This window comes from Bos taurus, chromosome 10 (genome assembly GCF_002263795.3).
Source record: "Bos taurus isolate L1 Dominette 01449 registration number 42190680 breed Hereford chromosome 10, ARS-UCD2.0, whole genome shotgun sequence".
NCBI classification, from domain to species: Eukaryota; Metazoa; Chordata; class Mammalia; order Artiodactyla; family Bovidae; genus Bos; species Bos taurus.
In genome coordinates this window covers 88,621,502-88,648,434 of record NC_037337.1, presented here as the reverse complement: position 1 = coordinate 88,648,434, position 26,933 = coordinate 88,621,502, and the positions used below count along the sequence as shown (strand labels likewise).

At 44.6% G+C, this 26,933-nt stretch overlaps 2 protein-coding genes across 3 annotated transcripts in view; one reads left to right on the top strand and one right to left on the bottom strand.

Annotated features, from left to right (window-relative positions):
• Nucleotides 1-98: 98 nt before the first annotated feature.
• Nucleotides 99-26,933, top strand: VIPAS39 (VPS33B interacting protein, apical-basolateral polarity regulator, spe-39 homolog). 2 transcript variants are annotated; one of them, XM_005212157.5, is made up of 20 exons: nt 99-194; nt 3,189-3,281; nt 3,915-4,017; nt 5,780-5,923; nt 7,061-7,099; nt 7,451-7,515; nt 8,441-8,497; nt 13,902-13,994; nt 14,690-14,723; nt 15,227-15,329; nt 17,608-17,635; nt 18,990-19,063; nt 20,701-20,776; nt 21,224-21,358; nt 21,964-22,005; nt 22,459-22,548; nt 23,940-24,026; nt 24,602-24,691; nt 24,953-25,057; nt 25,926-26,933. In XM_005212157.5, the coding sequence occupies exons 2-20, from the start codon at nt 3,189-3,191 to the stop codon at nt 25,944-25,946; spliced, it is 1,479 nt and encodes a 492-aa protein (XP_005212214.1). In that variant the 5' UTR covers nt 99-194; the 3' UTR covers nt 25,947-26,933. The 2 variants fall into 2 exon arrangements, with proteins under 2 accessions (XP_005212214.1, NP_001091469.1); NM_001098000.1 differs by having other exon boundaries at nt 101-194; nt 13,935-13,994; nt 25,926-26,932.
• SAMD15 (sterile alpha motif domain containing 15) overlaps nt 21,654-26,933 on the bottom strand; it is a 45,272-nt gene continuing 39,992 nt past the window's right edge. The window contains exon 3 of the mRNA XM_059890950.1: nt 21,654-22,703. Within this exon, the coding sequence (XP_059746933.1) occupies nt 22,698-22,703 (6 nt within the window). The 3' untranslated portion in view covers nt 21,654-22,697. The remainder of the gene's footprint in view (nt 22,704-26,933) is intronic.

Sequence of the window (26,933 nt, the reverse complement as noted above, 5' to 3'; positions counted from 1 at the left end):
AACTACAACTTCCAGGATGCCGTGCGGCGGCTGTCTCGACCCTTGGTTCCTACCCCCACCCCAGCCCTCCCGCCCTCTCCTCGGGACTATCCCCTTCCGCCCCTTTTGTATGCCGCACAGCCTGTCTAGCAAGGCTGGACCCTCGGCGGCGAAGTCTGACGCTGACCTGAGAGGGAGGGCTCGGTGTGGAAGAGGTGAGGGTGTCCCAAACTCCTTGGGCTACATATCTGGCCGAGTCCAGCCTCTCCGCATCCATATCCTTTCCCCTCGTTGTCTGAGGCGTCCCTCGACCTCCCTGGCTTGACTGTTAAATCCAGTTCTGGCGATCCCTGGGCTTGCACTCGGGGTTGGGGCCGCGAGCGAGCCCAGACAACTGATTCTGAACAAGCATTTATTGTACTAAGGTTCTGGGCTCTGGCCTCTGCGGTGGATCCTTGTTTCCTGGACCCTTCGCCCACAGAGTCTTCCTAGTTTAATCCACATTTCCTCGTCTCAGTTCGTCACCTCACTTGTGTAGGCCTGGCTTTGAAAGAAGATAAATGAGTCCGAATCTAACTTCTCACAGGCTGGTTTCTGCGGTGTCCTGAGGCGGAGAGCGTGTTGGTTGTAGATATTCTTTGGCCAAGTCGTTTTTCATCCTTTGTCGTATTCCTGCCCTTCCCTCAGATCTACTGCCCTGTATGGTGGGATCTCAGTAAACAAGTGACAGGGACAAGCCTTTGAAGTGTTTTAAATAATTTTGAAGCACCTTTCTCAGCCCCTCTTAAAATTGTAGCTGATTGCTTTATAAATTTTAGAGCCGTTAAATTATTGTCTTTTTTTACTTGCTGAGGAAATATAGTTTCTGACTAGCGCTAGAAGTACAGATTGGTGTCAAGCGTCCACTGCCTTTGCGTAATTAAGAAAAGATTCCAGAAATCCTCTGGTGGATTACAGAGTTTGTTAAGACTCATGCTATGCCTATCTGTAGATACTGTAGTAATGACCTGCCCTCAGTTTTCCCTAGAGTGATAAAAGAACGATGCAAATCAGAGTGGAAATGACCCAGGAGATAGAAAACCTGGATAGGAGCAACTAACTTTAGCTTAAAAACTTTGGTACTTAATCCTTTTGTGCCTCATTTCCCTCATCAATGAAATGGAATCTGCTAGGCCTACTTTGAAGAGGTGTTCTGAGGCTTTGTAAACTGGCACCTCTACCATAGACGTTTACCTGCTCTGTGGACATCTTCAGTGTTTGTGATGGCTACTCAGAGTTTTTATATCAAAATTTTAAACTTTAGGAATGCTTAGAAATATTTTTCTAGCTTTTTCCAAGGTATTGATTTATTATTAATAAAAATTAATACTAAACAGATTTTTGTGTCAGCACATGTGCTTTCCGTGTGGTTCACTGGCTTCAGCCTCACAACAGTCTTCCCAGGTATGTTTCTGTTGTTAAGTCCCATATTTACAAATGGCAGAGATAGAAAGAAGGCAGAAGATACACTAAAAGGAGCTAGCCTTTAGTATTTACTTTATACTGGGGACTTTTGTTAGCTCTTTCTTGACTCCTGTTTATTCTTCACTGCAACCCTGTGAGGTCGCCTGTCACTTTCTCCAAGGCTTAGAAGTGAGATTATTTACCCAGGTTGCTGAGAATTGGAGAGACTGACATTTGAATTCAAGTCTGCCTGACTACAAAGCCTATGCTTGTTGCAATATAAGGGATGATATTTTTTTTTCTGCTAGCTTTTGTATTTGATTTTACTCACTGCATTAAATATACAAAAGGATGTTTAAGCTGTGTCTGGGTTCAGTAGAAATCAGTTAGTGATATCTGCCATGGGGAAGGATCAGATGGTAAACACTTCTCAGCCTGCTTTGCCATTCCCAGACCCCCTGACAACACACGAAGTGAGGCAGAGTGTGTTAAGGCCATTGGGAGTCTCAGTGGGTCTGCCGTGGGGAGTGTTTCTTAAGCTTCTATTGAGAAAGGTGCTACTGAAATAGAAAAAGCAAATCCATCCTTTAGAACTGGACTCTCTGTAGCCTTTGGAGTTATTTTTGGCACTGAAAAATTTGGTACCTGGTTCTTGGCTTAAATCAGTTTTCACTCTAATCTAGTTGGCATGGATAGTTTAGTTTGTGATTCTAAGGCAAAACTTTTTTTCAGGGTGAAATCTAATTTTAGAATAGTTATGAGAGGGACTTGTGTTTTGACTAATTCTTCATAGACTTCCTTCTTTGGCTATGCCCTCGTTTCCCAAATTTTGGCCAGTACTTGTTATTAAATTAATCATGATTTGAAGTTGAAGTTACAAGCAGGCTAATTCAGCTTCCTTTAGTTGCTTACTTGCTATCAGGAATTCAAGAAGCACATGAGAGAGTAAGATGTCTATGAGTTTTTATTCTCTGCGGTATTCCCAGAGCCTAGAACAGGGCCTGAGAGGTGGCACGCAACAGATACATGTTGAGTCCATGAATGTAGTTACCATCTGTTTTGTTTATGCTTTGATTAACCTTGTGTATCCAGCAAAGTTCGTGATGCATTCTTGTAACACATGCCTGGTTTGTACTTTTACCTTTGTACATACTTTTACTGGGGCTTCCCAGGTGGCACTAGTGGTAAAGAACCCGCCTGCCAGTGCAGGAGACCTAAGAGACACAGGTTCAATTCCTGGGTTGGGGAAATCCCCTGGAGAAGGGCATGGCAACCCACTCCAGTATTCTTGCCTGGAGAATCCATGGACAGAGGAGCCTGGTGGGCTACCGTCCATAGGGTCGCAAAGAGTTGGACACGACTGAAGTGACTTAGCACGCATGAGAGTGTATAAATTAGAAAAGGTATATATGCTCAATACTGTGTTGTAGGGTCCTTCAGAGAGGGACTGTGTTTTGTACTTCAGATATCCCTTACGTAATAAAACAGCTGACAGAGCACCTGAGATGGTGTTGTGAACAAAGTAGCTGCTCTAGGAATGAATGACTACTCGTGGGTTATCAGGCAATCAAAAGTGTGATTGGATTGGTTGGAGACCCAAGGATCTGATTTTATGTGGCCTCTGCAGTATTTTCTTCACCAGACGCTTTTTGTGCATCCCTGACTACAGCAGGAAGTTTGTAGTCCAGGAACCCAAAGCTTTTGGAGCTCTTTTGAGGAGAATCCAGAAAGAGACATACAGTGTATCTCTCTTCCTCTCCCTCCAGATGAATCGGACAAAGGGTGATGAGGAGGAGTATTGGAATAGCTCCAAGTTCAAGGCTTTCACCTTTGATGACGAAGATGATGAGCTCTCACAGGTGGGTTTCTGTGAACACTCACCGAAGTTCTCACCCCTTTCCACTGTGTACCCTTTCCCTTGAATCCTTGGTAACCTGTCTCAATTAGGCTCAGCAGTGCTTTCAGTCACATCTTTACAAGACTCTTCATGGAGAAGAACGCTGGGAAAAGAAAGGAATTGTAAAAGCCAACTCCCTGCCCATTTTCCTTTACATTCTTAAGATGATTCATTTCTTTGCGTTGTGTTTTTTTTCCCCCAAGAACCCATAAGTCTTTTTTCATGTGGTATAATTATTATTTTTGAAGGATGAACTGGATTGGGAGTTTTGTCTTTATCATGTCTGTTTTACAAATGAGGGAAACATTCATTTTTGGAAAGATGGATAAACTCCCTACAAAGCAAGTCAATACCAGGAATAGGATTAGAATTCAAAATCGGCTTTGACTCTTCCTAACCTTTTGCCACTGGACTCCAGTGTTGGCTAAATAGCAGTTTCTTTTCTTGGCAAACATCTAGTGGGCTAGGCATTCGATGGCAGAAAGGTTAAAATATTGGCCATTCTCAAGTCCAAGTTCCTCAGCCTTCTTGGCTGTCAGAGGGAGAGGTGAGAAGTGGTGACTGCCTAAGCGCCCTGCCTGGTGTCCGTCCACAGTTAAAGGAATCCAAGCGGGCAGTGAATAGCCTTCGAGACTTTGTGGATGATGATGATGAAGATGACCTGGAGAGAGTCAGCTGGACCGGGGAACCTGTGGGAAGTAAGTACAAAAGACCCTGGGAAGGGATTAATTATTCAGGGTTCTTAACACTCATAAAGTCTCCTCAATACTTGTCAGGATAGGGAACAAGGCTAAGCTGTTTTCAGATGAGCATACATCTGGAAATTTACCCAGGAGAGGGTACTTGGGGAAATAAGGCAGTAGTTTCCATACGGCTGTCTAGGTCTGCTATCTGAGGGCTAATGTTTGGGTGGCTATTTCAGACTTATTTGGGGTGCTTGTTAAAATTAGATTCCTGGGCTTCACTCGAGAGACTCTGCTTCAGTAGGTCTTGACGTTGGGTGTGGGGTGGCGGGTAGGGCGGGGTCTCAAATGACAATAAGCACTGCTAATGTTCTGATACGCAGTCATATTTGAGAACTGCTGACTTAAATGCTCACAACTGCCTGGCAGAACTGACTTCCTTAGCCACCAAGTCTCACTGCCTAATTGTTCTCTGATACCACTTAACGCCTTTGCTGGGCCCATCTGATTAAGCATAGTTTTAAAGGTTTGTTTGTTTGTTTTAATGGGAAATACTGTCACATGATTTAAAAAGCAAAAAGTATTCAAGGCGTACTGTAGTAAAAAGGATTCACGGCGTACTGAGAAGTTTCCCTCACACCGTCACGCATCTACTTAGTTCTCAGGCCCTGCCAGCCCCAAAACAACTGCTGTTGTCTGCTTCCTGTGTGTTCATTTAGAGATGCTTTCTGCTTGTGGAACTACATATAGGAAAATGAACCCCGTTTTTTACACCAGAGGTGGCATACTTTATACCCTCCTCTTTTCACTGGATAATATAGCTTGAAGATCTTTCCAAGTGTTCTCATGCTGCCTCTCCCTTTTTAAAAATAGCAACATAGTATACACGGTGTGGAATTCTCATAATTTATGTAACCAGTCCACTGTTGATGAGCATTAGATTGTTTCCAATCTTTTGTTGTTTATATTGCTGTTCTTGTATTTTGCCCATGTAAGAGTATCTGAAAGTTCAGTTCCCAGAGTAGAATCGCTGGCAGAGGGTATTTGCATCTGTGTCGGTTAGAGGTTGCACCGATTTGCACTCCCACCTAGCAGTGTCAGAATGTTCCTTTTTCCCACAGCCTTGACAGCACAGGGTGTTCTCAAACTTTTGGGTCTTTGTCAATCTTATAGGGGGCAAGTGGTATCTCAGTGTGCTTTTTAAAAATACTTATTTATCTTCAGCTGCTCCGGGTCATTGTTGCTGCGTGGGTTTTTCTCTAGCTGCAGCAAGCAGGGTCTATTTACTAGCTGTGCGCAGGCTTCTCATGGCGTTGGTTTCTCTTGAAGAGCCTGGGCTCTAGGTGCACGGTCGTCAGCAGTTGTGGCACGGGAGCTTAGTTCTTCTGTGGCCTGTGGGATCTTCCCGGCCCTGGGATCGAACCTGTGTCCCCTTGCGTTGGTAGGCAGGTTCTTAATCACTGGACTTCCAGGGAAGTCTTAACTGTACTTTTAATTTGTGTAATTCTCTTACTAAGAGTGTGGTCAAGCACCTTTTCGTATGTTTAACAGCTACTTGTATTTCCTTTTCTTTGATCCATTTATTCATTTCCTTTGCCCTTTTTTTCTGTTGATGGGTCTATGTGATTCTGTTCTTTCTCCCTGCCTGAGTATTTTAAGTCCATGTTGACAAGGGACCAGGGCTTCTGATGAAAAGCTTTTAGAGTTTATTGGAAAGCTGGATGTGGTGGTATTATTTTGGATGAGAATGACTGATCTACATCTTGCTGTCTCACAGGTATCTCATGGTCCATCAAAGAGACTGCTGGTAATAGCGGGTCTAGCCACGAGCGTGAACAGCTGAAGAACCGAAACAGCTTCTCCACCTATGCACAACTACCCAAACCTGCTTCTACCTACTCTCTGAGCAGCTTTTTTAGAGGTGAGAGCGACGGTTAAAGGGACAGAGTCCTTTTCTTTGTTCCGAAAAACCACGAAGGCTGTGATTTTCATTTACTCTGTAAGAAAAAGATACTGAAGTATAAAAATCTTTGGAGCTAGCAGTTAGGGATAAGAAAGGGGGAGAAATGAGGGAAATTCAGAGGGGTTGGACTGGGTTTCTAAAACATGATAAACAAAGCTGACATCAACCTTGTGACATCTACTCAGGAAATTCGCCTAGGTCAGAACTCCCCCCTACCCCTGTGCTCAGGAAATTTGCCTAGGTCAGAATTCCTCCCTACCCTGTGCATCTCTGTTGGGAAGCCTTGTGCACTGCTGGGGGGAATGTAAAATGGTACGGCCTGTGTGTGGAAGACACCGGAAGACTGTGGAAGACAGTTTGGCAGTTTCTCAAAAAATTAAGTGTAGAATTGCCATATGATCCAGCAGTGTACTTCTGGGTATATACCAAAACGAATTAAAGCAAGGGTTTAAACAGGTATTTATACACCACGATTCAGAGTAGCCAAAATATGGAAACAACACAAATGTTCATTCACTGATGAATGAATGAACAAATGTCCATGCACATGCAGTGGAATATTATTCAACCTTAAAAAGGATCAAAATTCAGATACATGTTACAACATGGATGAACCTTGAGGATATTATGCTGAGTGAATGAAGTCAGACATACAAGGATTCTGTGTGATTCGATTTCTGTGAGATGCCTAGAATAGTCAGATAGAAAAAGAAAATAGAATAGTGGTCACCAGGGAATGAGAGTAAGGAGGAAAGGGAGTTATTGTTCAGTGGGTACAGTCTCAGTTTGAGATGATCAGAAAGTTCTGGACATAGTAGTGATGATTGTACAGTGTGGATGTACTTAGTACCACTGAACTGTATCCTCCTTAAAAATGGTGATGTTTATGTTAGGTGTATTTTATCACAATTAAAAGAAACAGTTCCTCAGTGCCTTTTATTTCCACGGTACCTCAGATTTCTGAAGTTGAATAAAAGCTTTTTTAAGCCTTAAGTTCTTATAATTTCACAAAAAGGTTCTGTGTGCACTGCATCCTAAACTGAGTCTGGATGGCTCTGACTTTAACTCTTGGCCTTATGTGTTCTTTATCTTTAGGGAGAACTAGACCTGGAAGTTTCCAGTCCCTCTCTGATGGTAGGCATGGACTCTTTCCTCTTGATTACTGGGAGATGTTACTGGTCTGGGGTACAGCCTAGGGAGTCATGGGGACAAGTGATAATTAGATGATGGCACTTCTGAATCTATCATCATTATTAGAGGAATTTTCTGATGCTGAATAAGCAGCTTGAGACCATTCAGGCTGTGGGGTCCAAGGGTAGCATCTAGGGATGCTGTCTTTGGGTAGGAACTGAGATCTACTCGGACTTCCCTACTTGGGGCCATAAAAATACCTTGGGAGCCCGCAAGTCAAGCAAAGGAAGCAGTGGAAGAAAGGAATGGCAGGAAGATGGTATCCTTCTCAGTCCCTTGCCTGTTCTTTTGCAGCTCTGTCAGACACACCTGCCAAGAGCTATGCTCCAGAGCTGGGGAGACCCAAGGGGGAGTATAGGGTGAGTTATATCTTACGATGGTCATGACACTGTACACAGTTTGACGAACTTGGACATTTGTTATCTTGCTTGATCTTCCCAAATCTCTGAGCAGGTGTTATTTTAAACCCCTCTTAGAAATAAGAAAATTGGATCTCTAAACATTAGAGCTTGCCGGGAGTCTCACAGCTAGTTACATGGTAGAACTGGAACTTAAAATTTTTAGTTTCTGATTCAGCCTTGGTGTACTTTCCTTATCCATTATACTGCCATTTTTTAGGTTGTGGTTTGAAACTTTTGATCATCACTGTGGTCTAGAAGCTTGGTGGAGCTCATATTCACATGAAGCACATGAAAAAGCAAATTGACTGAAAAGGAAAAAACGATATCATAAGGTCCAAAAAAAGAACATGTTTCTCTCTTTTCCGTCTGTCGGCAAAACCATTCATTAGAGTCCCAAAACGGCCTCTACAGGCTGAAATTCTCAACCACTTACATGTGGGGCTGCCAGCTTTGTCAGTTGATCCGTTCCCTCTTTGATCCAATTCGTCCTGCCTGTAAAATCTCTGTCCTGGTTGCTTAAGAAACTTAGGACCAGACCATCCTAGTCTTGTTTTTTTTAATCTATCTTCTGGGCTTCCCTGGTGGCTCAGACGGTAAAGCGTCTGCCTGCAATGCAGGAGACCCGGGTTTGATTCCTGGGTTGGAAAGATCCCCTGGAGAAGGAAATGGCAATCCACTCCAGCACTCTTGCCTGGAAAATCCCATGGACGGAGGAGCCTGGTAGGCTACAGTCCATGGGGTTGCAGAGTCAGACACGACTGAGCGACTTCACTTTCACTTTCAGGGACTAAGACTATAAGCATGAGGTGAGGAGCTGATGCACTGATAATTCTGAATTCCGATCCTTTAACTTCCTATAATTCATGCGTTGCTAATATTCCAGGATTACAGCAACGACTGGAGCCCCAGTGACACAGTGCGGCGCCTCAGGAAGGGCAAGGTAAGGCCCCTGGGGAGAGAATTCTTGTGGAATTGGAATTTGTTTATTTTGGAAGCTGAGCAGCTTGGCCTTTCTCTTCAGTTTTGTTAAATGAAATGATTTTCAGGAGGAAAACCATTCCACTAAGATGGCAATTCAGCTGCAAAATTTCTAATTCTCCACGGTTTAGTGTTGTTTTGATGGGGAAGTGGGAAAAGAGTGATGGATGAGAGGGAAAAGTAGTGCCTTTAAGAGTGAGAGCAGATCTCTCATGTTTAGGTCTGTGATCCAGTGTGAGTTAATACAGAATATATGGTGTGAGGTACAAATGGACATTCATTTTTTTCCCATACGGTTCTCTGTTTGCTCCAACACTGTTTGTTGAAAAGACTATCCATTTCTGCATCGGTCACTTTGGTGCCTTTGTTGAAAATGAATTGACTGTATATATGTGTAGGTCTCTTTCTGGACTGTATTCCAGTTCATTGATTTTTTTTTTGTCTATCCTTATGCCATTACCATTCATGACATTGTACAGGAGACAGGGATCAAGACCATCCCCATGGAAAAGAAATGCAAAAAAGCAAAATGGCTGTCTGGGGAGGCCTTACAAATAGCTGTGAAAAGAAGAGAAGCAAAAAGCAAAGGAGAAAAGGAAAGATATAAGCATCTGAATGCAGAGTTCCAAAGAATAGCAAGAAGAGATAAGAAAGCCTTCCTCAGCGATCAATGCAAAGAAATAGAGGAAAACAACAGAATGGGAAAGACTAGAGATCTTTTCAAGAACATTAGAGATACCAAGGGAACATTTCATGCAAAGATGGGCTCGATAAAGGAGAGAAATGGTATGGACCTAACAGAAGCAGAAGATAATAAGAAGAGGTGGCAAGAATACACAGAAGAACTGTACAGAAAAGATCTTCACGACCCAGATAATCACGATGGTGTGATCACTCACCTAGAGCCAGACATCCTGAAATGTGAAGTCAAGTGGGCCTTAGAAAGCATCACTACGAACAAAGCTAGTGGAGGTGATGGAATTCCAGTTGAGCTGTTTCAAATCCTGAAAGATGATGCTGTGAAAGTGCTGCACTCAATATGCCAGCAAATTTGGAAGACTCAGCAGTGGCCACAGGACTGGAAAAGGTCAGTTTTCATTCCAATCCCAAAGAAAGGCAATGCCAAAGAATGCTCAAACTACCGCACAATTGCACTCATCTCATACGCTAGGAAAGTAATGTTCAAAATTCTCCAAGCCAGGCTTCAGCAATACGTGAACTGTGAACTTCCAGATGTTCAAGCTGGATTTAGAAAGGGCAGAGGAACCAGAGATCAAATTGCCAACATCCGCTGGATCATCGAAAAAGCAAGAGAGTTCTGGAAAAACATCTATCTCTGCTTTATTGACTATGCCAAAGCCTTTGACTGTGTGGATCACAATAAACTGTGGAAAATTCTGAAAGAGATGGGAATACCAGACCACCTGACCTGCCTCTTGAGAAATCTGTATGCAGGTCAGGAAGCAACAGTTAGAACTGGACATGGAACAACAGACTGGTTCCAAATAGGAAAAGGAGTACGTCAAGGCTGTATATTATCACCCTGTTTATTTAACTTATGTGCAGAGTACATCATGAGAAACGCTGGGCTGGAAGAAGCACAAGCTGGAATCGAGATTGCCGGGAGAAATATCAGTAACCTCAGGTATGCAGATGATACCACCCTTATGGCAGAAAGTGAAGAGGAACTAAAAAGCCTCTTAATGAAAGTGAAAGAGGAGAGTGAAAAAGTTGGCTTAAAGCTCAACATTCAGAAAACGAAGATCATGGCATCTGGTCCCATCACTTCATGGCAAATAGATGGGGAAACAGTGGAAACAGTGTCAGGCTTTATTTCTTTGGGCTCCAAAATCACTGCAGATGGTGACTGCAGCCATGAAATTAAAAGACGCTTACTCCTTGGAAGGAAAGTCATGACCAACCTAGATAGCATATTCAAAAGCAGAGACATTACTTTGCCAACAAAGGTCCGTCTGGTCAAGGCTATGGTTTTTCCTGTGGTTATGTATGGATGTGAGAGTTGGACCGTGAGAAGGCTGAGCGCCGAAGAATTGATGCTTTTGAACTGTGGTGTTGGAGAAGACTCTTGAGAGTCCCTTGGACTGCAAGGAGATCCAACCAGTCCATTCTGAAGGAGATCAGCCCTGGGATTTCTTTGGAAGGAATGACACTAAAGCTGAAACTCCAGTACTTTGGCCACCTCATGCGAAGAGTTGACTCATTGGAAAAGACTGTGATTCTGAGAGGGATTGGGGGCAGGAGAAGGGGATGACAGAGGATGAGATGGCTGGATGGCATCACCGACTCTATGGACATGAGTCTCAGTGAACTCTGGGAGTTGGTGATGGACAGGGAGGCCTGGTGTGCTGCGATTCATGGGGTCGCAAAGAGTTGGACACAACTGAGTGACTGAACTGAACTGAACTGAACTGATGCCATTACCAAGGCCTTGATTATTGTAGCTTTGTAGTTAATCTTGAAATCAAGTCACGTAAGTTCTTCAACCTTATTCTTCTCTTCCAAAATTATTTCAGCCATTCTAGATCCTGTGTATTTCCATATTAGCTTGTCAGTGTTACAAAAGAGCTGCTGGCATTTTGACTGAGATTGCATTGAATCTGTATTTCAATTTTGGAAGAATTGATACCATAATAACTATTGGGTGAAAATGGATCATAGTAGAATAAGTGCTAAAACTATAAAGCTGGAAGAAAATTTAGGTGAAAGCCTTTGTGATCTTGAGTTAGGCAAAGACTTACTAACCAAGCATACAAAAACCATCAGACCAAAAAGGAAAATGGACTTCACCAAAATTGAGAAGTTTTGTTCTTTGAAAACACTGTTAAAAACACGAAAAGACCATTGCTGGGAGGAAATATTTGTAAAATACATCTTATAAAGTGTTTTCTCCAGAATATGTATATAAAAAATGATGATGTATCTTCAGTAATAAGATAAGCAATCAAATTTAAAAACTGGCTCAAGTTTTCACCAGTTACATCACCAAAAGCTGTGTGAATGGCCAATAAGCACTTGAAAAGATGCTCAGCGTTATCAGTTATCAGGAAAATGTGAATTAAAACTGAGATACCACTATACAGCCACTATAATGGCTAAGTTTAAAAATACTGATCATACCAAGCGTTGCTAAGCTAAATCATGTCAGTCGTGTCCGACTCTGTGCGACCCCATAGACGGCAGCCCACCAGGCTCCTCCATCCCTGGGATTCTCCAGGCAAGAACACTGTAATGGGTTGCCATTTCCTTCTCCAATGCATGAAAGTGAAAAGTGAAAGTGAAGTCGCTCAGTCGTGTCTGACTCTTAGCGACCAAGTGTTGGGAAGATGCAAAGCAACTGAAACTCTCATATGCTGCAAACAGGAAGGTGAAGTGGTAAAACCACTTTGCAAAAGAGTCTGACAGTTTCTTACAGAATCAAACACACATGTAATTTAATCGCTAATAGACATTTACAATTCAGGAGAAATGAAAATTTGTTCATACAAAGACCTGTACATAGATGTTCATAGGAACTTTATTTATCATAACCTTTAAAGTGGGAATAACCTAAATATCTGCTAGTAAGATCCCTTGTCAGATGGACAAGGGGAATTTTTGTGGTAATGGAAATGTTCTGTATCTTGATTGTGGTAGTAGTTAACATGGGATTATTTACTTGTCAAAACTCACTGAACTGTACACTTAGATAGGGTAGATTTTATATGATATAAATTGTACCTCATTAAAAAGAGAACAAGTTGGGACTTCCCTGATGGTCCAGTGGTTCAGAATCCACCTGCCAGTGCAGGAGATATGGGTCTGATCCCTGGTCTGGGAAGATGCCACAGCTAAGCCCGTGTGCCACAACTACTGAGCCAGCACTCTGGAGCCCTCGCTCCGCCACTGCTGCAGCGCGAGCTCCAGGGCCTGTGCTCCCCAGCAGCAGCAGCCACTGCAGTGAGAGCCTGCACACCGTCACGAAGAGTAGCCCCCGCGCCACAACTCGAGAAAGCCTGTACACAGCAACAAGGACCCCGCACGGGCAAAAATAAGGAAACAAGTTAATTAAAAAGAAAGAAAAGTTGGTCTCAGATAGCCAGTCCCCTGCTGTCCCCTCCAGTGGACCCCACACGCATCCCCCGTGGTGTGGCAAACGCTGCAGGGCCTCAGGAGTCCCTGTGCAGAGAGCCCTTCTTCCTGGGACACCGCGTGGCCGGAAAGGTGGCCGCCGCCTCGCCTGTCATGCACCGCATGTTCCTGGGGAAGCTCGTCCTAAACCATTTCTATAGGACCTGCTTCTGGGTCCATCTTTCATATGTAGCAGAGCAGCTCCCTCACTGCGATCTACTGAAAGGTGGCGCTCAACACCAGGGTTTGAAAAAGCAACAACCAACCAAACAAGGAAAAACAAGTTTTTTAAAAAGGGAAACAAAGAGGCAAAAGAGAACAAGTGATCTCCTTACCTGTTGACTTTGGCAAGCCTTCATCAGGACACTAGCATCTTCCAGGGTTGCCCAGAAAATCCCATGGATGGAGGAGCCTGGTGGGTTGCAGTCCATGGGGTCTCTGGGAGTGGACATGACTGAGCGACTTCACTTTCACTTTCCACTTTCATGCGTTGGAGAAGGAAATGGCAACCCACTCCAGTGTTCTTGCCTGGAGAATCTCATGGACGGAGAAGCCTGATGGGCTGCAGTCCATGGGGTCGCACAGAGTCGGACACGACTGAAGCGACTTAGTAGTAGTAGTAGTAGTAGTAGGGAGGGGTGGTGGGAACCTCCTGGCTCATAGAGTGTTGAGGGCTGTTGTGTAAAGTAAAGAGGCTCTCCTTGGGGACCAGCGTGCGTGCTCAGTCGTGTCTGACTCTTTGTGACCCCACGGAGTGTAGTCTGCCAGGCTCCTCTGTCCATAGAATTTTTCAGGCAAGAATACTGGAGTAGGTTGCCATTTCCTCCTCCAAGGGATCTTCCTGACCCACACAGATCAAACCCATTTCTCTTGCATCTCCTGCACTGGCAGCTGGATTCTTTACCATTAGTGCCATTTGGGAAGCCCCAGGTGGCTCAGTGGTAAAGAATCCACCTGCAGTGCAGGAGATGTGTGTTCAGTCCCTGGGTCAGGAAGATCCCTTGGAGAAGGAAATGGAAACCCACTTCAATGTTATTGCTTGGAAAATCCAATGGACAGAGGAGCGTGGCAGTCTGCAGTCCATGGGGTCGCAGAGTCAGGCATTACTAAGCGACTGAGCATGCATGTATGCGTTGGGGATATTTCAGGTCATTCTTGCTCTTCCTCAGTTTCCAGTGACAAAAGAATATAGGAAATGGTCCTCTTCCTTGCACACCAGTTCTATTCTTACCTGGCAGGTCTGCTCACTGGAAAGGTTCCGCTCCTTACAGGACAAAATCCAGCTCCTAGAAGAAGCAGTCAGCATGCATGATGGGAACGTCATTACTGCAGTGAGTTGTGCCTTTTTGTTGTTTAATTATTGCTTTCATCAGTTTCTGAAAGTCCAATCAGGATAGATTTTTTTTTTTAATATCTTTATTTCTTTATTTGAAATATAGTTGATTCACAACCTTTTTGTTTCGGGTGTACAGCAACATGACTCAGTTATATGTATTAATATATATATATATTTCAGATTCTTTTCCCTTATAGGTTATTATAAAATACTGAGTATAGTTCCCTGTGCTGTGCAGTAGGTCCTTATTGGTTATCCATAGGATGGACTTTAATGTCAAGTAGAGACACTGGATTTCCTCTTGAAGTAGAAGATTCCCAGAAGTATGTGTTCTAAAGGCTCAGTTTGCATTGTGTGTGACACTCTTGATTATGACCCAGAAGTGGTAGGTTGGCTACTTTGTGTCCTCAAAAATAATCTGAAGGCTGAGAAATGTGACAGCAGCCTCTCCCAGAGGGAGGGAGGTGTCTCTTGCCATAGGGGCAAGGGCGTGTGGACTCCCAAGACAGAGCTCATTCCACATGTCCATCACCTGTCCTTTCATCACACAGAGAGAGAAACACCTTGTCTGGACCTGCGAAGATTCCTGATGAGTTGCTGGCCTCATTCCTAGTCGTCAGTTGCTCAGACAGGGCCGTGTGTTGGGAAGGTTACACAGGGTGATTCATTCTTGGTTCTCTTTTCCTCTAGGTTCTGATCTTCCTGAAGAGGACATTGAGTAAAGGTGAGCATGGTTTGAGGGAAATCTTTAGTCAGTAAGATGTCTGCTACACTTGAAGGGAGAGTGGTCTCGTGGCTTTCATACCTAAATTCACCAGCATCAGGTCTACTTTTGGGATAGCTGGGGGGTCCTGAGGCTTCAGAGTACACGCCTCAGCCCTGAGTTGTTCCTCCTGTCGAGTGATAGCTACAGTAATTAAAAAGCCCCTCATTTACTGCACAGATGGATGGCTGTGTTGGTCTGAGGAGGTGAAAGACCAGGCTCAGGGCCTGCTGGTTGGGTTGGTGAGAGCTGAAAGCTAACACAAAGCCTTAGCCTTGCCCTGGACCCTGGAGTATGTTGCTGGTGGGTTGAGCCAGGGGTGCGCACTATGGTAAACCATTCCTAGCTTCTGATGGACTTTGAGGAGATTATCTTAAGAATGTGTGAGTTGGGGGGTACTGATTTCCTGTTGAGTGATACGCTTTAATCCTTCCCCATCTAACTCCTTTCTTCCTGCCTACCAGAGATCCTCTTCCGAGAGCTGGAGGTGCGGCAGGTTGCCCTGAGACATCTCATTCACTTCCTTAAGGAGATAGGTGATCAGAAGCTGCTTTTAGACCTCTTTAGGTAAGAACCGATCATCTGGTCTGTAAAGTTTGTTAAGTACTTTTTTCAGAGCACGCTGGGTGATACTGCAAAGAGACACTGCCCCTTTTTTCTCAAAATGCTTACTAGACAAGATATAGTAAGGTGATAGGAGAAGGCAGTGGCACCTCACTCCAGTACTCTTGCCTGGAAAATCCCACGGATGGAGGAGCCTGGGGTGCTGCAGTCCATGGGGTCGCTAGGAGTCAGACACGACTGAGCGACTTCACTTTCACTTTTCTCTTTCATGCATTGGAGAAGGAAATGGCAACCCACTCCAGTGTTCTTGCCTGGAGAATCCCAAGGACAGGGGAGCCTGGTGGGCTGCCGTCTATGGGGTCGCACAGAGTTGGACACGACTGAAGTAACTTAGCAGCAACAGTAAAGTGATGGGGGAATTCCCTGGTGGCAGTGGTTAGGACTTGGTGCTTTCATTGCCATGGACCCAGGTTCAGTCCCTGGTTGGGGAACGAAGATCCCACAAGCCATGTGGCATGACTGAAAAGAGAGAAAGAAGGAAAAAAAGAAATGTGATGGGATAACTAATATTGAACCACAACCTGTAATAAAGTGACCGTGTTAAGAAATCAGGCTCCAGAGTCAAGCACCTGTGTTGAATATTATCTCCATCACTTAGTTCATAGCATGACGTTGAACAAGTTCCTCAACCTCTCCAAGCACCAGTTCTCACGTTTGTAAAATGGAAATAATGTTGCCTACTCCACAGGTCATTATGAAGGTGAAAGGAGTTCATGCATGTAAAGCGCTCAGCATAATGCCTAGTCTGTGGTATTAATGTTTATTAACTATTTTCTTACAAAAGACCGAGACTAAAGATGCCTTTTTTACTTGGTCCCTGGTGATGCCAGTGAGAAGCACAATGGAAAAGCAGAAGAAGCAAATGCAGTTTTCAATCAGGATAGCTGAGGAGAACCTCATGGGAGTGATTAGGAATTGAGTGGGCCCTGTGGGACTGGGTCGGGTTCTGATGGGTAGAGAGGCAAGAAGCAGGCATGTCTGCTGGGGGCCTGGGGAAGGGGGTGCCCACTGGGGGCAGCTGTCTTCTGCCATGTTTTTCTTCCCTATCTCATTTCAGTTGTTAGGGACTTTTTAGCTTAAAAAGCTTAAAACAGGTGTATTATGTCCTTTCTTCAGTGTCAGGGCAGGGGGTGGAGCCTCTGTTTAGGCTGACATGTGCCCTGAGGTAACTTTATTTACCCAGTGGCCTCCGCAGAGTGATGAGCTTTCCCGAAGACTCAGGTGGGGAGGGCACACATGGTCAGGGTCAAGATTAGAGATGGTTAGCCAGGAATTTGTAGAAACCGTGTTCAAGACGAGCTGTTCCCTCAACCCTTTCTTCCCTCTCTCCCTCTTTCTTTTCTTCTTCCTTCCCTCCGAACCAACAAGGCTTTTTTTAAGCATCACCTCTATGCCAAAGTAGTGATATTAATTATAGTGGTCCTTGCAGAGTGAAAAAGCAACCAGATGACAAAAAGTCCTTGTTCTCCAAGGCCTTACCACCTTTGGGGAGAGACAAATGCATTGTATGTTGTACCTGAAAACAACGGGGCTTCCCTGGGGGTCCAGTGGTTAAGAATCCACCTGCCAATGCAGGGAACACGGGTTCCATCCCTGGTGTGGGAGGATCCCATATACCCTGGAGCAGCCAAGCCCGTGTGCCACAGCTACTGAAGCCCTCACACCCAGAGCCTGTACTCCGCACCAGGAGAAGCCACCACGGTGAGAAGCCTGCACACTGCAGCTAGAGAGTAGCCCCGGCTCGTCAGAACCGGAGAAGGCCTACATGAAGCAGTGAAGACCCCTCAAAGCTAAAAATTAAATAAATAAATCTTAAAAGAAAAAAGAAAACAACAGAGGAGGATAGTGTAGACAATCTGTTTCCAAGACCCCTGACAGAGAAGAGTGTTTTCATCTTTTAAAAAAAAAAAACCCAGAAGACTACTGTGGGCTAAGGTTTTGCAGAGGCTCTGAGCCTTTTTGTCAGAGCTGTTGACATCACAGAGTTACTAGTGCCCACGACGTCTTCCAGTTTCTGCTCTTCACTCAGCTCGGTAGATCGGGCACGTGTTCTCAAGGGGTTGCTGATGGTAGAGAGTTTGAGAAGAGAAGGGCTTAGCTTGTGTATGGAGGCAGATGAGTTCGGATGATGTTTCTCCTAGAACACTCATCCTGTTTTGTGAGGTTATATTGCCACGCATCAACAGATAAAAACGCGCTGCTCCCTTCTGCTTCTTCCCAGGTTCCTGGATAGAACAGAAGAGCTTGCGGTAAGTGTGGCCTTTGTTTCAGTTGGGGGCCTCTTTAGAAAGTCTAAGCCAAAACCCAGCCTACTGCACTGATTGACTATTTCCTTTCCTTTGGTATTGGTTATATCTGGGAGACGGGGGCATCTGGGAAGCCTGAGAACAATCCAGATGATGTACTGCTTTGTGTCTTTTTATATGCTCTTTTTGATTGGGCTTCTGAATAAATTTTTAAAAAATAACCAAATGAAAACTGGCCTGGTCAGTTTGGAATTTGTCTCTTAATTTCTAGTTGTTTTTAGTTCTTAATTTGTAGGAGCTTTGGGGTTTTGGCTTCTAATACCAAAGACAGTATTGAACAAACAATATTGAGCAAACAGGGATAAGAAATCAGATACAGGTCATGAAGGACGATCGGTCAAGCTGCTGGTAAGGCACCCAATACACATTTTGGCTGAGAGCTCAATGACTAAGTGTTAAAGTTGATTTTGGACAGATTTTCACCATTGTAGATGAAACTCTTGTAGTATAAGAATGAACCTGAAATTTTACCAAAAATGTAATTTTCTTATTAAAACTTCAATAATCTATTTAAAAGGTTTGACATTATTGTGTAAGAGTAAGGACTTCTCGTTGCCATCGATGTCAGAATTATTCTTTTAGTCACTGTACCACACATTGGTGGTAATACATTTTTAAGCTTTGCACACCAGAGTATAATTCAGGAAAATGTTTTCAGTAACATCTTGTAAAAGGAATTTGTACTTAATACTCAAGGTGTGGGAAAATCTCAAAACCTTTTATCTTAATCTCTTCAAAATGATTAGGAATCTGTAGTACTCATTTTGAAAAGCTTTTTCGTTTATATTTTTAATTTCCATAGGTTCAAAACTATAAGGAATTTTCTTCAGATAGCATTCATATAGTTCAGTGTTTTGAAGTTTGATTAATCAGTGAAAATAAATGTGTTTTGGGTAACTCATTTTTATCTAAAGCTTTCATATTTTCTTCATATTCTCTGTTATGTTTGAACTGAAGGTGATTTATCATGCGTGCTGTTATATATGCATTTGGAGTTTTCCAACCTTATAAACCCTGGAATTGGCAAATCCGATAGTCTGCTTTTAGTTTATCCTCGTAGAATAGGACAGTCTCCTAAGAACAACTTTTTCTTGAAACTAGTGGCTGTTGTATTGGATAATGCAGTTAGAGATAATAATTTTGAATCACTCTTCTCCCGCACCCCTCTGCCATCTATTCCTAGAAGAATCTCTAGTGATGAAGAGTTTAGCTTTCAAACATGGAAAACCTACTGACAGAGCTAACTCACCCTTCTGAGGAAAAGAAACAGCTCAAAGTTCTTCTCTGTTTTTTGTAGCTGTCCCATTATCGAGAGCACTTGAACATTCAGGACCCCGAGAAACGAAAAGAATTTCTTAAGACATGCATTGGGTAAGTGGGGGAGAAGTGTTTTTCACTATCAATACTGTTATACAGAACAATGAAGAGATTAAAAGAGGGTAGGATGAATAGATGGTTGTAGGGAAAGGCTAACAGTGGGTCATACAAACATGATTAAAGATCGTCTCATTCAGTGGTTCCAAACACTGTTCCCCCATAGAGTTTTCACTGATTGGTGATAAACTGAGAAAAATAAAGACAGTGTAGAGAGCTTTCTACTAAAGCTAAATTTATTTAATTGGAAAGACTGCGTTTTATTCAGAGATTGTCTCCCCTCCCCGCCCCCCCCCACTTCTTTTTGGTAGAAAAATGAGTTATAAGTTTTTTGTGTGTGCCCTAATGTATTAAAAAATCGGCAACATCTTACTTATGTGTTGTTTTCAGTGTTACCAGTCCTTGAAACCCCATAGTCCAAGAATTACTGGTTCAGTCCAGCTTTTATCCAGAGTATAAGTCCCTGTGAAAACCAGCCCCACATACTGTTCTTCCAGGGGTGGGGCACACACTCTTGGAAGTGGCTTATTTCCTTGTTGGACAGCCTTTATTACCGCAAGTGCCTCCTTATATTGAGCTGAAACTTGCTTCCCTGTTTATCTTTTAAGACAGGTGTAGAGCCCACCCAGTAGACCTTACCTGAGGTTCAGTGGTCACAGTTCTTTCTTTCAGTCATTCCTCATGTGACATGATTGCCAGGTTTCACATTTAGAAGTTTATGTCAGTACAATCCTTAGTTTTAACTTTGGCAGCTACTGAGCCAATATGTTGTATGGCCTCTGGTAAACAGAGAAATTAGAATACTGAAGTAACTGGTACCTTTTGCTGTCTTCTTTATCACTTCTAAAAATCAGCTGTGGGCTCACACTTACCTGGGAGAGTGTAATTGAATTTCAGAATTCTTCCTGGAGTGAGTGGAGTAGAGGAATAAGACAGTACTTTCTGAAGGAAGGTCTGGGAACTGGGCGTTTAAAATCTGGCTTCTATTCCTGGCTTTACCCATTGAGTTGCCAAATGACTTTTAGGCAAGACATTGTTTGTCCGTCAACTTCTTCATGTGGAAGGATATAATGTAGTGTTAAAGATGGGGCCCTTGACATCATGTAGAACTCTTGAGATCTTTACCAATGTACAGACATAATGCCATGCTCTGTAACTTGAGTTTTATCTTATTACTCTGCATTAAAAAATGGCCAACATGTCAGTGCTCCTGAAAGACAGGTCAGCATTGACATTAGGCAGTGACCACAACCCCCGAGCCTCCCTGGGATGTGGATGATGGGCAGTTGGTCAGGCGCACTCATTGGCTGAGTGACTCGTTCATCAGTCATTGCACCGCCCACAATGAGGGGATTCTGCCTCACTTCTCAGCAGAATCACTAGTGACTGTATGTATTTCGTGGACTTGAAGGCTCCCTGTCTAATTGGCAAAACCATAAGTATAAAATCCGGGCCAGAGGTCGCCTCTTTTTCCTGCTTTCTCTCTGCCTTTCAGGGATGCTCTAAAGGGAACAGAAATCAGAATTGCAAAGCCCCATGAGCATCTTAGACTTAAAGTGGTGACCTGGATTAGGTAGGTGTGTTTCTTGTTTGAGTAGAGAATGAGATACTAACCTTCTTGCCCTCTCTCCCAGCTTGCCCTTTTCAGCAGAAGATTCTGCACACATACAAGACCATTACACACTCCTGGAACGTCAGATCATTATCGAGGTTAGAATCCTTGTTTTCATTCTTTCTACTTAAGTGTCAAAGCTCTGTGTCATTCAGCAGCTAGGAGACTTCTGCTCGGCCCACATACGTCATTTCTGGTTACCCTTATTCTAAGAGTCTTTCATTTTCTTTCTCTGCATGGTGGCCTTCCCTCCACTGCCTCCAGGCATCTTTTCTTTTCTCACTTGCTATTAATCTGGAGCTATTTCCTCTTCATCCCAGAACTCTGTTTCATCACTACTTCTCTGGTCTTCCTCCATCCAACTTAGATCATCATTTTCTGGATCTTAAGCTCCTCAGGGCTCTCCTAGGCAGTTTCTTTCTTTTTCTCCTCTTCGCCTCTTTCCTAGGGTAGGAGACACATCTGCTCTAGTATTACAGGCTTCTCTCCTGCCTCCACTCCACGGACACTGTTCTTTTTTTTTCTCTTGGCTCACTCCACCACAGGCAAACGATCGGCATCTAGAATTAGCGGGACAGACTGAGGTCTTCCGGAAGCACCCCCGCAAAGCGTCCATTCTCAACATGCCGTTGGTGACGACGCTCTTCTACTCCTGCTTCTACCACTACACGGAGGCTGAGGTGCGGGCCACACGGGGGAGAAAGGCCCACGCGTTCTCACTGCACAGGGGGGCATCCTTCAGAGCCTGTGTTTCAGCGTATCTGTTCACAGTGGGTGCACATCATTCTTGGCAGCCCACCTGGGAACTGTTCCAAGAGGGGGAAAGAGGTCTGTATGGGTTCGCGTGGCTTCCAGTGAGCTGGCCTGCCCTAGAACACATCTGCCTGACTGGTGCTGGTGCTAAGAGCATCTCTGGTCAGAGGCCCAGAGTTTCAAATGGATTCCCACAGGGTAAAGAACAGCAGCAGAGGGTAGTTACTGTGCATACTTAAAAAAGCGGTCTTGAAGAAGTGCGACTTTAATGATCCCATAGGTGGACATGATCGTAACAATCATAGGATTAGCAAAAAATTGGGAAATACTTTATATCTGTTAATCTAGTGCCCTTAAGCTAGATGGTGATGTCCAGTTAGACCTGATAGAGCTTTTGTCTTAAATTAATTTCCAGGTTTAAATGGTTACAGAGTGAAATGTAGAATGTCTAGCTAGTGGACAAGAAAACAGGAGATTGGTGGCATTTGAGAGAGTCAGTAACACCAAGATTCCTTCTCCACTTTCACCCTAGGGGACGTTCAGCAGCCCGGTCAACCTGAAGAAGACGTTTAAGGTAGATATAAACTGGGCAGTGTTTAGAAAAGTAGTAGCGGAATCGCTCTGTGGGGTAGGCGTTGCTTTAAGGTAGATATAAACTCGGCAGTGTTTAGAAAGTAGTGTTAGAATCGCTCTGTGGGGTGGGCGTTGCTTTAAGGTAGATATAAACTCGGCAGTGTTTAGAAAAGTAGTGTCAGAATCGCTCTGTGGGGTGGGCGTTGCTTTGTAACCTGTGCGGGAAGTGCCTTGGCGTTCAGGGGTCAGGAGAACGGAGTGAGTCTGTGGGAGGTGAGGGAGGCCTTAACTGAAGAGCCCGCAGCAGTGCGGGGCTTGGAGACCCAAGAGCTTTGTGGATCGTAAGGGGCAGAATCAATACCAGGGACTATTTTTGCCTGTCTTTCCAGAACTCTCAAGCCCCTCCCCTGATGCATTTCTGCTTCTCTTAATTTCCCTGGGCCTCTGCTTTCAGATCCCAGACAAACAGTACGTGCTGACAGCGCTGGCCGCTCGCGCCAAGCTCCGGGCCTGGCATGACGTCGATGCCCTGTTTACCACCAAGGTGGGTGCCCTGGGGCTGTCAGCGCTCCGATGGAGATGCTGTCTTGCCATCCCACGCCTCCTGGGAGTCTCAGGTTTCACGCCTCCTGGGACACTCAGGTTCCAGCTACTGGTTGACATTTTTCCTTCAACATTTTATTTTCCAAAGTTTCAGATCTAAAGAAAACCAAAAGAAAGAATAATTAACAGTTTTCACCTACTTAACGAACTTGCTCACATTTTTGCCATGTTTGCTTTCTCTTGTTCTATATGTTTTTTTTTTTTTTTGCTGAAACATTTGAAAGTAAACTGCAGACATCACAATACTTTAACTACTTAAGTATTGTTCTCATTTGTAACCACAGTATTATCATTCTCGAGAAATTTAACGTTAACATAAGAATATTATCAGGGAGTTCAAGAAGCGGGGACACATGTATACCTGTGACCGATTCAAGTTGACGTATGGCAGAAGCCATCACAATATTGTAATTATCCTCTAATTAAAAAAAAAATATTATAGTACATATAAATTGATTAGCTCTTTAGAGCTGTTTTTTGTTTTTGTTTGCTGTCCAGATCGTCAAGAATCTTGCATTCCATTCGATTGTCATGTCTCCGTTGGTTTGCAGTTTAAATATCCATTTTTCCACTATGGGTTTGACAGTTTTTTGTTTTCTGCCTTTGCTATTTAAATAGAAACATTAACTATGAAAGCAGTACATGCCTGTGTCAAAATCAAACCCGCTGTGAAAGTGAGAGGGTAAAAAGTGAAGTTCCTCCTCCACTGTCCACCTCCTTTCTTAGTCCCTTCCTCAAGGCAAGCACTGTGAGAAGTTTGACTGGTAGCTTTCCAGACCTTTCCTCATGAATTTACAAATAAACATTTATGTAAATATAAAGACGTTTAAAAAAAAAAGCGACTTCACTTTCACTTTTCACTTTCATGCATTGGAGAAGGAAATGGCAACCCACTCTAATGTTCTTGCCTGGAGAATCCCAGGGACGGGGGAGCCTGGTGGGCTGCCATCTGTGGGGTCGCACGGAGTCGGACATGACTGAAACGACTTAGCAGCAAAGACGTAAAGGGTAGGATTATTCTACCCAGAGAATTTTATACTATCAATGCAAGTATTGTTAATGAAATTGCTTATTTCATTTAGCTGTATTTCAGACTTTTCTGCATTTGTGCCTATGCAAGCTAAGAACTCATAATACCTCTCTTTTCCACCCTCCTGAGTTCCTTGACTTTGCTGAAACCCTCATCTCTCTCCCTTTCTTTTTCCCCCACCTCCCATTCATCCACTCTCACCAGCACGTCATGCTGGTCTTACCACAAAACGCAGAGAGACTAGCTCAGAGTGGGTTGAATTTGTCTGACCTGCCCACGGCCACCCCATCTTCCTTTTTCAGAACTGGCTGGGCTACACCAAGAAGAGAGCACCCATTGGCTTCCATCGGGTTGTGGAAATTTTGCACAAGAATAGTGCCCCTGTCCAGGTAATGGTTCCCAGAGAGAATCGGGTACAGGGTCTTCTAGGAGACCTGACTTTCAGCCTCTTACTGCTCAGCAATGGGGGACTTGACCTGCTCTGGTCTTATCTTAAAGGCAACATAATGGTTGAACTGCGCCTCAACCTAGAAAGGGCCAGGGAAGGAAGTTCTGCTCAGCCTTTAGACATATGACCCCAGACCACCCTTTTCTGAGGAGCGTCTGCTGTGTTCAGCCAGAGGGAGGCACACTACTCAAATGATACAGGAGAACTTAATGAGAAAGGCCATCAAGGAGCAGGGGGTACGGGGGGAGGTCAGACCCAGGGCACACCTGTTGCTGGCACGGGGGTCTGGCTCCAAGATGAGGAGGAGTGGGCCCTTCTCTTCCTTTTCGGGAGAACATGGATTACTGCAGAAAGTCTACCTCATTGCCCATTGCAGACCTAGTCCTGTGGTTCGTGATGGGAATTGTAGATAGCAGGCACTGACTCTTTGCCTTCTTCAGGACTTTTTTCCTACCTTTCAGAACTCTGGGTTTAATACAGCTGAGAATCGTTAATCAGAAGTACTTGTTTTCACAGGTATTACAGGAGTATGTCAATCTGGTGGAAGATGTGGACACAAAGTTGAACTTAGCCACCAAGTTCAAGTGTCATGATGTTGTCATTGATGTGAGTCCCTCAGAAATGAGAGCCCTGAGTTAGACCTCAGTGGCCAGTGGGAGGCTTCAGTCCCAGGGCCTAGATCCTGAGGTGCTGATGTCAGTTTCCACTTAGCTCATAGTGTGGTCTGGCAAGCGTTAGTTTGGAGACCAGCTCTCCTATATGATTTGCCCAGTTCTCTGACTGGGTTTTCTCTGCTTTTAAGAAGGAAAGGGGCCCTTCTAGAGAAGGTTGACTGGAGGTTTTTATTGTCATTTCTTTTGGTGACAGACTTGCCGGGACCTGAAGGATCGTCAGCAGTTGCTCGCATACAGGAGCAAGGTGGATAAAGGCTCTGCCGAGGAGGAGAAGATTGATGCCCTTCTCAATAGCTCGGTGAGGGGCCCGCTTGCCCTCCAGTGGGCTCACGAGACAGTTACCAGAGGAGCGTTGAGCACAGACTCCCGAGGCCTGAATGGGATTGCTGTCGGCCAAGCCTGTGGATCTCTTGATAAGGGTCTCCTGCAGGCCTACACGGCAGAAGTCACTCCTGAGACGTGGGATGACTTAGGGTGGTCTGGGGACCTTGGCTGACACTGATTGTAGTGCTCTGATCATTGTTAAACTCATCAGGTAGGAAGGACTAACCACTGGAAGTTAGAAACAAACGTTATAGAATCAGAATATGCAAACTGTAAAGTTTCCTGGGGCTGGATGTGACCTCCCTATTGGAAGAAAGAAGTAGGTGAAGTAGATTTTAGCTACTTTTTTTTCAATTAATTAATTTATTTTAATTGGAGGAAAATTACTTTACAACATTGTGATGGTTTTTGCCGTACATCAACATGAATCGGCCACAGGCATACATGTGTCCCCTGAATTTTAGCTGCTTGGGGAGCACAGCTGCCTCCTCTCTCATGGCATGGAATTGCTGAGCTTATTGTTAACGTGGAGCTTCGGTCCCAGTTAGGTATTTTGGAATCTACCACAAGCTAAAGCTAGTGAATCTTTGAATCTTTGTCCTGAGGAGCACAGAACCAGAATAAATGCCCTAAATCAGGCTTACAGAATAGGTACAGATAGGTGTTTCATCCGTCTCCAAATAAGTGAACTCCTCTCCCCCACGTTAAGTTTTTTTTTCAGCCTTCTGGCTCCATCTTTCTTTTCCTTACATTACCTACCTGGAGTCCTTGTTTTATTGAACTCTGTCTGCCTATCTGTAGGGATCCGTGAAAACTGATGATTGTTTGTTTTTTTTCCCCAGCAAATTCGATGGAAGAATTAAGTGGCATCAGCTCCCTTGCAACCTGCCTCATTTCTTCCTTTCCTGCCTGTGAAAGTAGAGAGCACTCTTCTTGGGAGAGTTACAGCATCACATCACTGGGGCCCGTCGTCAGCAGGCAGTGCCTGCCACCCGTGGGACAGAGACCAGCGCCTGGGCACCGACAGCCTCAGACCGGCCTTCTGTCCAGGGACTGTCACCGAAGGGCCAAGATCTAAAGCTTTGCCTCATGAGGGAGGCTCTTCACCTGGTGCTCACGTGAAGGTGGGAATTAATTTCTAGGTTGGGCCCATATTGGGCAAGATGGCTTTTGGTCCGCAGAAAGTGACTGCTCCAAAAAGGAGGTCTCCTAGACCGAGAGGTACCGGTGTCGTCGGGCGGCCACTCCACTGCCCTCAGCTGATTGTGACCTTGGACTTGGTGCTGGACGCTGGCATCTGCTCTGCAGGAAGTCAGCAGGGAACCGGAATGGCTGTCTCCCGGGGGGTGCTCAGGAAGGGCTGCCCGCCTTGCCAGGACCTGTTGGAGGCGCCCTCACCCCAGACTGTACAGAGTCTGCCACCTCGCTGCAGAGCTGGCCCACCCCGCTCTGCTGCCCTGGTCTTCCCTTTACAGACAAACTGTGGTTCCTCTCTCCTCGCACCCCGGGGAGCCTGGTGCGAGAGATGAGGGCCCCCTCCTTCCCATTCCTCCTCGTCCGACCCAGGCCCCCTACCGTACATGAGTTAGCGGGGCTGGGGCACGCGTTCCCTTTCTGCACACACGTCCTTGTTTCACTAGGAGCTTCCACAAGTTTCAGCAGGGCTCACCTCAGCAGCGTTTCTGGTAGGTGAGCAAGAGGGAGGTTTTGGCTTCGCGGTTGGTTTTCGAGAGGATATTCTGTAATGCCTGTGTCCTGTATTCCTGTGCCAGCGTGAGCTTTTCTTCTCTGTGACTGACCTGGGTTTCCCAGACACGCCTAGACGCCTAATAAAGCCATTTCTTCCTTGG

Coding starts and splice junctions, on each gene's coding strand:
- VIPAS39 (XM_005212157.5), top strand. CDS start 3,189: ATGAATCGGACAAAGGGTGATGAGGAGGAGTATTGGAATAGCTCCAAG. Junction 13,995..14,689: donor ATGGGAACGTCATTACTGCA/GTGAGTTGTGCC, acceptor CTTTTCCTCTAG/GTTCTGATCTTCCTGAAGAG. Junction 14,724..15,226: donor GAAGAGGACATTGAGTAAAG/GTGAGCATGGTT, acceptor CCTGCCTACCAG/AGATCCTCTTCCGAGAGCTG.